This window comes from Penicillium concentricum (genome assembly GCF_028827145.1).
Source record: "Penicillium concentricum strain IBT 3081 chromosome Unknown utg000002l_segment0_segment0, whole genome shotgun sequence".
Taxonomy (NCBI): Eukaryota; Fungi; Ascomycota; class Eurotiomycetes; order Eurotiales; family Aspergillaceae; genus Penicillium; species Penicillium concentricum.
This window is the reverse complement of record NW_026622755.1, coordinates 2,573,705-2,585,916: the sequence shown is the minus strand read 5'-3', so window position 1 is coordinate 2,585,916 and position 12,212 is coordinate 2,573,705. Positions and strand designations below refer to the sequence as shown.

Genomic DNA, 12,212 nt, shown 5'->3' with positions numbered 1-12,212 from the left:
TACGATATTAACGTTGATGGATGAACAGGTGTGGGGGATAGTAAAGTCTCTGAGTAGAAGCATATCATACTTGACTCAACCATTAATTCCCATGTAAGCCGTGAGGGCGTCAAAAGAGCACTAAAAGAGCAAACATTAGGATTTTATGAAAAGATGAAGTAAGAATGAAAAGATGGGACGAGCGGGAGAAGTTGAGCTGGTCGCGCTTTCTTTGGCGGTGAAGTTGTGTGCTTTCAGGTCACCTTCACTCTGTCCAGTTGCCCTTCAAGTCTTCATTTCTGAATACAGCACAGTCTCATAGGGACTTGCTTAATGGAGAACAATAATCCAATTTATCAGTGGCTTTCCACTGTGGAGGACCACGAACAAAGCGGCCATCAAGATGGAGGTATGTTGCTGCTGCAAGAACTATGGAGCTTCCACACTAACAGACCTTTAGCTGAGAACCAGGAACAAGTGAAGGACACAACTCTCACAACGAGCATACCACGAATCCGCATGCCACTTGAGATATCTGACAGTGTGCGTGGGAATGGACATTCAGCTAGCAGAAAAAGAAATTCAGGTCACCTCGAGAAAACCAAAGCTTCGTCCGCTCACGAGACCATACCAGGAAACGAATGTCATAAGAGGTCTCTACATAGTTACGAACTGAGGCCCCGACACAAGACTCGCGAGGATTGCTACGAGTACAAAGGTCCATCATCAGCTGTGGATACGCATCGCAAGGGAAGAGCCAAGACAGCCCGGGGCAGGAGACACACCATGAATGATGACTTCCATGCCATCAATGTCACAGGAAACAGATTGACAGTAAGTAGGGTCCTGCAAAGTCTTACTGCATGTTACTTACGCCAAATAGTTGCGCAGCAATACGAACCTGGGTATATTCAGCAAGGGAAGGTCTTCTTCTACAACTAATCACCACGGAAACACCCCGTCAACCGCTCTTACAAAACCCGCACCAAGCGCCAAGTTTTATAAGCATGCCGCGGAATCTGACCTTGCATTTTCTGAGATGAGATTTCTGTCCCGGAGGAATAATTTCAGCCCGTACCCACCGTCGACCGCCAGAGACACTCTGGATGGACAGTATGAGAGAGAGTACCATCCACAAGAACAACAGTTCGATGATCCTGCACATCACTCCACATTCGACACTTCTCAATTAAATCGCATGTTGCGTGATGTGGACGGCCAACTTGACTCCTCTGTCACACCGCGGTTCACATGTGAAGAGGCCCCCGTCAGCGAGATTTCCCCAACTTCCAGCCATTCTCGGGGTGGTTTCCCCGAATCCCCCAATAAAAGAAGAAAGACATTAAAACGGCCATCGTCTGTTCCATACACTTGGACCGAAACTGAGGCGGACAACACGAAACAAAGCCATGCTCTCGAACAACACCTGCTGAACCTGCTGCGCGTTGGAATATACCCCCAAGCGCTACGCTCTGAGGTCACAAACACCGTCTTGGCCAGACGGTATTGGAGTCTCGCTGAATTATGGGCCCTGTTAGAGGAGAGAAAGGTATCATGGTCGAACAAAGCTGGCAACAAAGAGCGAGGCTCACCCGAAGCCAACACGGGGCAGCTAGCTGCAGTAGAAGCCGAAGCCGCTGCACAGGAGGTTCCCGAGGTCATTACACCAGACGATTTGGATCTTGTCAATGTCGGTACTCTACAAAATGAAATGTCCAAACAATCCCCGGGTTCGAATGTCGCTTGTGAGACGTCTTGCATTGTGAACAACGGTCTACCACAACAACCTTCGGTTCTCGAGCAACAACAAGGCGGACCATGTCAAGCTTCGGATAAAGCGGGCAGTCTAAATCCCCAGCCTGCTAGCATATCAAGCCAAAATCGTTTCATAGGCATCTTGAACGAAGATCAGTGTGAGCCCTTGCCTCACGAATCGACAGAGGATGAAGTCCTTTTTCCTCCGTCCGTACCAGAGGTCGAACAGCCGCATATGTCTGACATCGAGTTTTATGAGCTAGATCGATTCGATGATGATGATGTATTCTATCGCACGCTGGATGCTGCTTACTGCGCCATCGTGCACCCTAGGGTTGCGGCAGAAGTTGCATCAGATCTACAGCAGTTACTTGAATCCCCCGAACTAAATGGCACTGATCTTCCGAATACCCCAGAATCGACTGGTATTCGGGACTCCGATATTCCTACCCTGCAGGTAGAAGCAAGAGAGTCAGAGCATTTGGCAGCGGTCTCCCAAGACATCATACAAGAAGGGTTTGATGAAAGGCCAACTGAGCCTTCTTGTCAACAAAAATTCCCCACCAGTCATTCGGATGATCTTTGTGTCGACCAGAACAATGATTTGCCATGGCTGACTACTGGATACGGCCAATCACAACCGCGTGGGTCAACTGGATTTGATGCGCGACAGAGTCAGCCTCCAGGATTGTCTGATTTCTGGCGACGAAACAAACTCTATTGATCTTCATCGGCAGCATGGTTATTAAATTGGACAGTCAAAAATGTCAATAGCAACTTGATCATATTTGCATCAATCATCAATCATACCAAGACAAAGTATCGTCAGCTTCATGTACATACCTAGCTAGCTCAATTTTAGCTGTCAATAGATACTGTGAGTACCTTGAGATACAAGATAGCGTGCATGATGGAAACCTCCCCTTCGAACTTGTATGATTAGGTCAGAGCCTATAACAATGACTGGACTAGTTTAGCCCAAGATTGACTCAACGCAGTTCGTCTCAACCAGGTCCCTCAACATCCCATCCCCCAAGGAATCTGCAAGTCAATAATGGTCTAGAAAGCACACTGGTGCGCTGGCTTATCAATCTTGATGAGGGTTGATGAATTCATTGGGTATATAACAGTCTTGGATAGGGAAATTAAACACATCATCAGATGGCTCAAATCCAAATGCTTGTCTCTATTCAAGCTATGGAGTTGACCTATCCATATATGCTGCCGTTGGACGAAGAACAATTGCAAACCACGAGAGATCGAAGGCCAGGAGAAACAACACTGGATTCGATTCCGGGTCCCCGTGCAACGCCAGATACAACCAGCGCAAGAATTATTTGGAGTTGAATTTGATTTGAAGCAATCTTGTAGCTTTTGGGTCGTGGATATGTTGCGGAGTCCACGAAAATAAGTCGGGTCGGTCTTGTATAGGGATTCGAACGCTGAGAGGTGGGTGTCGTACGGTTGACGATGGCACGCTTGAGGAAAGTGACATGCAGCAAGTGCTTACAAGGCGGGACTATAATCTATCATAGAGTCGCAGCCGCCTCGATCACACCCGCTACCTTGAATGCGGCCGGGTTCTGCATCACAACCTCGACCGGGTACTGCCACTGCATGAATCGCGTCCAACCTAGAAAGTCAACCAATTAGCAAGTTATCCTTTCACATGTAGATTGTGAAGCTTGTTGGTGTCACATACTCCAATATGCGCATCGTCGCCCCAGGTATTTCCCAATGAAGGGTACCAGGACCATACTCAGAAGCAACTCCAGTTGTTCAATGCTTTCTTGCCATTCTGCCTCGGCATCGGAGGAATATTCAGACAAGGTATCGAGGTCGGAGTCATTTGTAGATTCTGAAGGGAGGGAGGCGAGCTCGTCGTCGGACTCGGAGTATGAGTTCTGTCTGGAGGGGACCATGTACGCGGACATCGAAAAGGATGGATTCGAGCTTTCTGGGGAGGGGAAAGACATCATGAAGATCGTTGTAAAGAGAGAAAGGTGAGTAAGTGAGGGAAAGCGATGTTGATCAAGCAGTGGCCTGCCTACTGCGGTTATACGTAAATGATAAAGCAACTGTTTGCCTTCCAAGGTTGATCAACCACCCGTGGACAGCCAAGCTCCGTACCTAATCACTCACGTGACGTGTAATCTTGTGACTCAGTTGAGGGTCACGTGCCCGTACCGCGATAACAGAATCACCTTCAGGCCTGGCGATATCAGATTCCAGCGACAATTTTGCCATTTTACACTCTTGCTCTAGCTACTCGAAATCGCAACAACCTCAACTCGTCTCCAACAAACCGTGGTTGAGTAAATAGCATCTTTGAAGCCTAAAAACATGGCGGACGCTGTACGTCACACCCTTGTCTTTTTACCGACCCTCCCACAATTTCTTTGAGTCTGCACAATATCGACCCCTCGGCCGCCAACCACAGTGATTCAAGAACACATATTGTTGAGCCCTGGGTTAAGACTGGAACTATTTATTGAAAAGCCAGGCTATACGATTTCTGCTACTCATTCTCTTTTTTTCTCATAACTAACGCCTTTTTTTGCCGCTCCGCTCAGGACATCGAAACTAAGCAGCGCAAGTCGGTCGCATTCAGCGAAGGATCGGTCATCATGGATACCAATGGCCAAGTTACAGACGCCCCTCCGGCTGAGAACCCCACAGGCGGTACGCAGTAGCTCTCCGATCCCAGCCAGTCCCCCGGTCGCCTTTGCCTCAGCCCCACTAACGATCTCTTGAATATACAGAGAAGGATGTCGACGAGGTCACCGAGATGTTCAAGGGTCTCTCAAAAAAGAAGAAGCCCTCCAAGAAGACTAAGACCGCCGAAGCTGGCGATGACGAGGAAGCCCCCGCCGCCGCCGATGGCGAATTCGATCCCTCCGCGCTGAAGAAGAAGAAGAGCAGCAAGAAGACTAAGAAGATCGACCCCAACGACTTCGATGCCAAGCTTGCTGAGGCTGGTATCGCTGAGGAGGCTGCCGAGGATCAACCCGAGGTCCTGCCTGAGGGCGACCTCGAGGCCGGCACCGGTATCTGGGCACACGACGCCACACAAGCCATCCCCTACTCGCTCCTCGTCTCCCGCTTCTTCTCCCTCATCGAGAGCCACCACCCCGACCTTCTGTCCAGCGGCGCCAAGTCCTACAAGATCCCCCCGCCCCAGTGCCTGCGTGAAGGTAACCGTCGTACCATTTTCGCCAACATCGCCGATATCTGCAAGCGCATGAAGCGAAGGTTCGTTATGCCCCCCATTTCTTCGTTGAGATCTTCTTTTTAACTTTGTTTTCAATTAGCGAGGAACACTGCACCCAATTCCTGTTCGCTGAACTCGGTACATCAGGCAGTGTCGACGGTTCCCGTCGCCTGGTCATCAAGGGAAGATTCCAACAGAAGGGTATCGAATCGGTTCTGCGTCGCTATATTGTTGAGTACGTCACATGCAAGACCTGTCGCAGCCCCGACACCGAGCTCAACAAGGGAGAGAACCGTCTCTATTTCGTTACTTGCAACTCCTGTGGATCACGTCGTTCCGTCGCCGCCATCAAGACCGGTTTCCGTTCCCAGATCGGCCGCAGAAAGCGTGTGGGCTAAGCGGATGGAGCTGTGCTGGCAATTTGCGAAGGAAGGGCTTGTTTTTATCTCTTCCTTATGGCGTGTCACTTACTAGGGCTTTTGCGGGGTGGAAACAAGGCACTTTGTCTTTGCTTTCTACCCTGAGGTGCTTGAGATGAGGAAACGATTTGAAGAATAAAAAGTAGTTTCGCATGAAAAGGACTGATATCACTATCTATATCTTGCCTTTGAGGCTGTATGATCTTGCATATAGGGGAACGTTTAGGATTGTGGTAGAATCACCTGCCACTCTTCACAATTATGTTGTCTTTAGACAAACTCTTCCAGGGAACTGACACTTACGGGTCTGATCTGCTGCTCGGTTCATAGGTAATGGACTAGCCAGTATTTAACTCCTTGTAAAAAGTATTCGGCTCAGATGGGTGAGCCCTGGCCCCAACCCCAGTTGAATAGAGGTAAAAGATACATAGTATCCCGTCGAGCGTACCTCCATAGCTGTTTCGAGGACTTGAAAATTACCAGGCATCGTATCCATGGACCTCTTTAATCCTTCCTACCCAGAATTTCCAAGAAGTGATATCGGATGCTTCTTGAATAGAACTTCCCATAAAGTGACAACAGCGCAGACTCGTAAGTATGCAGTATGTCAAACTGATTTGAAATTTCGACGGGAACGCTGCAAAAATACACAATAATTCCACATAAAATGCACTGATATGAGCAGAGATCCGCCTGTAACATAGCAAATTGGTATAAAATGGAGACCTGCTCGCGATTGGGCATGTGCCCGATGCATCGAATAAGTATACAAAAACACATGACAAGTTGGGGGACAACTTCATTTCCCATAACGTAGAAGTGAACGTAGAAATTTCGCAAAACGGAATGAGCGCACCAGAATCAAGCACTTGCAGTACTCATCTTCATTTGAGCAGCGAAGGCATTCAGGTTTCTGGTCTGTAAAAAGACAGTTCCAGGGCCCGTAAACCTGCATGCAAGACCCTCCCCAGAGCTAATTCCGGAGATGATACCACCAGATGCCACACGCTCCATCTTGTAGCTGCAGTTCCACGCCACAAGGTGTCCATTGTCGACGAAGTATGACTCCTTGTCTCCAAGCTTTGCAAAGCATGTGTGTTAGGTGAAACTCTCTTTTTCAAAATAGCGGAACATGTAGACTTACATCTTTCTGAATAATTGCACCAAAACTCTGGATCCAAAGAATTCCAGCTCCTGTTATGTGGTAGATGAAAAATCCCTCGCCAGAGAAGACACCCTTTGATAAACTTTGGGCCTGATACTTATGCTCGATACCAGCGGTATGTCCTAAGAAGGCGTCACGTCCAATTTTCCATTTGTCTGGTTCCTCCATATTGACGGCCATGATATCTCCCAACATTGAAGGTGCCAGTAGGAGCTCACCGGGACCAGTGTAGTGAGACATCGTCATGCTGCCCCCAATGACAAATTTCTTGAGGGAGAATGAGACGCTTCCTCTCAATGTAATCGTTGGAGACATTCCAATCATTGCACCTAAGAATCAAGCAAGGTTAGCTCCACGGCTATACATCAAAAGCATATCCGCGTACAAGGACTTGCGGAGTGATCAACTTACCAGGTCTGATAGTCAAAGGACAGCCCACTGCCAATTGTACTGTCAACACAGAGTTTGTATCTCGGTGGCTGATCCTGTAACTGCCACCATTGAAGATCCCAGTATCATCCCGGCTGGTTCCCGATGCTCCACTGAATTCTCCATAGTCTGGGGCTCCTCCGGGCATTTTTTGCATTCCAATAACACTGTTTTGTTTGAAAGCAGATTCATTGTGTTGAGTAATTGGATCCTGAGGCGGGCTCACTGATTTCGGGGGAGCTGCATATACCCCAATCGGAGGGGTTGCATATCCTCCACTCGAAGGCGCTGCATATCCTCCACTCGAAGGCGCTGGGTATCCTCCACCCGAAGGGCCTGCGTATCCCCCGACCGAAGAAGTGTGTCGATGGGGCTGCGGGCTCTCTGTCGGTGGAGTGGCTGATATATATGCTCCAGTTTGAGGCGGTTGCCCTGGCGGAGGTGGATAATGATAGGAGGGAGCCGCAGCTGCTTGGTTCTGGGATTGTGCAAATGCTAAAATACTCAGCACTGGGACAGTAAAGACATGATTGGAATTAATTACAGGTTATATGGGCCGGAGCTAGACAGTTGGTCAGTATACGGATTTCTCAGTATTGCCAAGGCACTGACCTGTACTGGGTGGAGGAGGATAGTTTGGTTGAGACATTTTGCTCAATTGGATGATTTTGGTGTACAATTTTAGTATCTGAACACTAATGTGTTTCTTTTCCTATAAAGGTACTTTTGGAGTCAGAATCTGAGTGTTCACGGGCAGATTGAAGGCACTGGAGAATAGATCAGACTCACTGTGGGGTAGAAACTCTTGAAACCCAAGACCTATAGTTTTTCCCGTACTATTTCGAGCCAATAGATCAATGGCTAACCAGATGGGCTTTACAAATAGCCTTGTAAGAAGTAAAATATTCAGATTCAAAGCGGGCTTCCGCGGGGTTATCTCTTTTTAAGGGGAGCTTCCCCTCATGACGGGGGCTCACGACTATTATTAGACCGAGATACTCCATAGCGAGATATTAGTGTGACGAGACTTGCAGTCCACAGACAATCAATCACACTTGACTACTGCATGCTCATCCCCGCCGAGCGCTTGGAACATTCCGATGCACAACTTGATAGGTCAACTTCACAGCCCACTCGGCTCGATCCATGATTTTGATTGGTTGTTCTAGTACTATGTGCAATGAGGCCAAGAAGAAAGGCCGAACTTTCCAAGTCCATAGGAATAAAAAGAAAGCAACCTCTTGGTATGGAGCCGAAATACTCTTGGAACTACGTTGTCATCATTGTAGCCATTTTCAAGGTGAACAAGTATTAAAAACATTAAATAACAGATAATCGCTATGCGAAGTGGTCTCTTACCCAGCCCTCTTTGATCTAGTAGCTTGGAGGTGGACGTCTTCTGTGGCTAAATTCAACTGTTGTTCGCCCCTCGTCGTCAACGTCAAGAACAGCTCCTCCTTCCAACAATTACGGAGTGGTTCGCAAAGAATTATCTTTAGCTGGCATGAGTGCAGCCCGATCATTCATGCCACGAAAGTTGGTGCTCGCTCCTTTACTCATCAGGAACGTAACTATATCAACTTTCCCTTTCCTTCTGTAATAAAAGAATGGCGTCTTGCCGTCCGGTCCAATTGGGTCAATCTCTGCCTTGTGGCGCAAAACCAGATCAACCATCTCCAATTTACCGGAGTTGCAGGCCCACCACATCACGGAAAATCCCTTTCTGTCAACAACCTCTACAGAGGCCCCGTTCAGCAGAAGTAATTCCGCAATCTCGTATTCGCCCTTTCCCAAGGATAGAAGCAGTGGTCGGGGCATATGAGGCTGATCGCCGCCATTGGGCTCGGCACCGTATTGCAGCAAGATTCTAGCTCCATCCAAGTCCCTTTTCAAGATGCGGTCAATCAACGCCGTACAAATATCGAGGTCCGCTGCGTCAATATCTGCTTTGTAGCTCAGAAGCGTTTGGAATGCCAGAACAGAGCGACTCTTACTTGCAAAGGAATATGCACGCATGATGAGGGTTGGACAACGTTCGCCGAGCTCGATCCATATTAACAGCAGGAAGTAAAGCAGGGCATGATAGTTGTTGCGGATAATCCAGTCGAAAGCAATCTCATCGTCGTCCCTGGTCCAATTGAGTGCGAAGTCGAGAGTAGGCGATGTGAGCCAGCCTTCAATAGCCTTCACGCTTCTTCGAATCTCCTCTGCGTCATTATCTGGATCATTCCAACCACTCAACGTTTCTGGAACGCCAAGTGACGCCAGAATAGGCTGCATAAATTTTGAGTCTGGAACCTTAGCCGAGATGTTCCATGCGATCCACCCAAGTTGGGTGCAGAACACATCCCACCACCGGATGCGATCTTGAGACTTCGTCCAATCTGACGGTGCCCAGGCCAGAATAAACCCATCTCGTATATCGGACCTAAGAAGTTCGCAGATTTGCTCGAATCCTTGCTGGCGAGCATTTTGGTTGTTACTCAACAAAGCTCGACGACAAAGAAACCCCAGCTCGTAAACTGATAGCTCAAGCTGGTGACCTTCTGATCGTTCACAGAGCCAATGAAGTAACCGAAATGCATCTTGCCACTTTCCTTGTTTTATTAATTCCTCTTTGCGCGCTCTGATGTTGGGGGAGTCGGCTGCGAGGCTGGGCAGAATACCTCTGTTTTTCAAAGCAGGAATAATGCATAGCAATGCGTCCTGCCTTGACCCAAGAGAGTTGGCCTCAAAACAAGATGCCAGCTCATCAACTCGCGTACTGGAGCCTAAGGGTGGATCATGTCGGTATATACTAGGGGTGACGTCCACTTGTCCACCCAATTCCTCCAATTGGAGGAAGGCGGTCTTGAGAAACTGGATAAAAATATCTTGTGCGGCCATCATCTCCACCCCATTCGTGGTCCAAACAGCTAGAAGTTTCCTGTGGGAGCGAGAAATCTTGGGCTCGTAGCCGAAAAGTCGTTTTGAATCGTCAATGAAGTCGGGAATCAGTCGCTTAACTGGGTGTCGAGATATCCATTTGCGAAAATAGAGGTAAGTCTCCTCCTTGGCCGCCTCTTCTTTATCCAGTCCAACAAGACGAGAGAGCTTTGCAGTTGCCAGCCCATTATCTGACTTGCACAGAGACCAAATCCACAGGCCTAGAATTGCCTCCATCTCGCTGGCTCTCACTTTCCATCGCATATTATCGCCATGCCGCAGAAGTTCAATACAGGATTGTGGCGAAGATTGAGTCTCAGAGTCTGGAGAAGCACCTTTACACTCAAAAGCAAGTCGAAACTTAAATGTCTCCCCAAACTCAACTCCCCAACTAGTAATCAAATCCATCGTCGACTCGATCAGTTTTGCGAGGTTGTGGGCCATTTGTCGAATAGGCATTCCGTCCCAGGCAACGTTACTGAAGCTCTGATTCGAGTCCGATGTAAGAATAGCCAGCTCAGCCCGTCTTTGAATCAACCGCATGCCCAATGACGTTTTTGAATGAGGCATAAACTTCTCTGCAGGCATATTGGCTGACAGGTCAGGCGGTGGTACCAAATCGAAAGACTCGACTTTTTCAAGATGAAAGGCGAGGCAATCCAGCTCCTGCTGCTTGTGGGCCATGAGATCCCGGTCGTCTTTCATCTTGTTATCGTCTGGTGCCATTCTTTCTGTGCGCAGACAAGTACGTATAATGGCCATTAGAAATGTCGACCCTAGCTGGGCTAGGATGACAGATGCATGAAGGCCTCTCAGTCCAACAAACTGGAAGATGAATCCCAAAATTGTCGATGCGAGGGTAGAGTAAATTTCCAAATGCTTCCCGTCAAATGCTTGCTCTCTGGTCGATTTGATATAACGGAGATCCTTGCTCATTGAAGATCCGGGGCCTTCCTTGACAGCCAAGAAAGCATTGAAAACTTGGTCACCCACATGCTGGTTACCGGGCTGCAGCCAGTATATCTTGCTTGGCTTTTCTGCTTTGAAGTAGTACTCCTTTGAGGAACGCTCCAGGATGAATGCACAGAAGAACATTCCAATAAATAGAAGAGTTGTCCCAATGAGGTAAAGCGGGAATGCATATGAGGCGACAGCTTTGTCGTCTTTCTGAAAACTTTGGGGATACATAAACACCGTGAGTGCAGCGTATACAACAGTGCCTTGGTAAGAGTTGTCAGTATCATATCGGGCTTAAAGAAGGACAAGATACTGACCAGTTTGGAGTAGACCCCCAAGTATTGCAGCACAATGAAACCAAAATTGTCCTCTCCTCTTGATTCCCGTGTTCAATGACAGATTAGGAATGTTCAGCTCAGAGAGTTGAAAAGGTGAAATCTCGCGATTGCAAGACCAAGCATTTTCTAGAAGAGCATGCTTCAAAGTGCTAACCCGCGTCACCTTTTCTTTATTATAGTCCACATCCTCCCAAGCAAATATCTCCAGGATCTTGGGTCTACCAAAGACTCGTGTGATTCCACCATCGTTGAAGAGCTCAGAGGTAGATTGTGACACGCAAGGAAGGAGTTCGCTTTCTGCTTCGGCAGGACCTTCTTGTGCTCGTCCGACAAATGCCCTGAGAGAAGAACTTCCACAGATTCGAATTACCGACACGACAGCAGTCAAGACTCCAAGAGGTGAAAGGGCGAATATAACATTGTCGAGAATGCTGATGGACTCGGAGAGGAATTGTTTCGTAAGTCGTTCGCCGAACAAGGTGATTAAAGGAGCCTTTGATCCAAACATCAGCACATCCACTCAGAACATCATCCAGACGATATAAATATAAACGTACCAAGTCGGTAGCAAGATTATTCGTAAAATCATCCCAGTTATCATCAGCCTTGGCAAAAGAAAATAAAGATATAAAAAACAGTATAGAAAGCATCATAAATCACCAGCACATCATTTCATATTAAAACATAGGCCATAGAACAGAACTAACAAAACAGCCTCCAACAAGCGTCCAACTGCGCTCTTAAGAAGAAAAAACCCTCGACCATCGACTGGCATATTTTGCCGATCACCACTCAATTCAGAGCCCACATGCGAGACGCCTCCCCCATGGCAATTAATAGAACGCGAACGAATGATACCGAGAGGATTATGATCATGGCTGTAATCTTGCCAGGGCATGAAACCCACTAGGATACCTAGTGCAGGCGTGTAAGCGCTATGTTGGCGCAAGTCCCCGTTGTCACTGCACTAGCTGCGGCCCGCGTCGCGCTATATCACGGACTGCGGGTCTAGATGGTGCCCTTCTTCGGCCAGC

General features: G+C 48.0%; 5 protein-coding genes across 5 annotated transcripts; 2 read left to right on the top strand and 3 right to left on the bottom strand.

Moving 5' to 3' along the window:
• Positions 1-312: 312 nt before the first annotated feature.
• On the top strand, positions 313-2,458 carry N7517_004565 (uncharacterized protein; the record flags this gene model as incomplete). Its single annotated transcript, XM_056722295.1, has 3 exons — positions 313-388; positions 440-813; positions 863-2,458. The coding sequence occupies 3 exons, from the start codon at positions 313-315 to the stop codon at positions 2,456-2,458; spliced, it is 2,046 nt and encodes a 681-aa protein (XP_056578545.1).
• An 805-nt stretch (positions 2,459-3,263) lies between these two features.
• On the bottom strand, positions 3,264-3,710 carry N7517_004564 (uncharacterized protein; the record flags this gene model as incomplete). The annotated part of the gene is made up of 2 exons (XM_056722294.1): positions 3,264-3,367; positions 3,437-3,710. The coding sequence occupies 2 exons, from the start codon at positions 3,708-3,710 to the stop codon at positions 3,264-3,266; spliced, it is 378 nt and encodes a 125-aa protein (XP_056578544.1).
• Positions 3,711-4,361: 651 nt separating this feature from the next.
• On the top strand, positions 4,362-5,343 carry N7517_004563 (translation initiation factor eIF2 subunit beta; the record flags this gene model as incomplete). Its single annotated transcript, XM_056722293.1, has 3 exons — positions 4,362-4,416; positions 4,497-4,986; positions 5,046-5,343. The coding sequence occupies 3 exons, from the start codon at positions 4,362-4,364 to the stop codon at positions 5,341-5,343; spliced, it is 843 nt and encodes a 280-aa protein (XP_056578543.1).
• An 882-nt stretch (positions 5,344-6,225) lies between these two features.
• On the bottom strand, positions 6,226-7,607 carry N7517_004562 (AIM24 family protein; the record flags this gene model as incomplete). The annotated part of the gene is made up of 5 exons (XM_056722292.1): positions 6,226-6,444; positions 6,509-6,858; positions 6,941-7,453; positions 7,503-7,520; positions 7,571-7,607. 5 exons carry the CDS (start codon positions 7,605-7,607, stop codon positions 6,226-6,228), a joined length of 1,137 nt encoding a protein of 378 aa, XP_056578542.1.
• An 818-nt stretch (positions 7,608-8,425) lies between these two features.
• N7517_004561 (ankyrin repeat domain-containing protein) lies at positions 8,426-11,828 on the bottom strand (the record flags this gene model as incomplete). Its single annotated transcript, XM_056722291.1, has 3 exons — positions 8,426-11,103; positions 11,158-11,671; positions 11,736-11,828. 3 exons carry the CDS (start codon positions 11,826-11,828, stop codon positions 8,426-8,428), a joined length of 3,285 nt encoding a protein of 1,094 aa, XP_056578541.1.
• Positions 11,829-12,212: the final 384 nt, after the last annotated feature.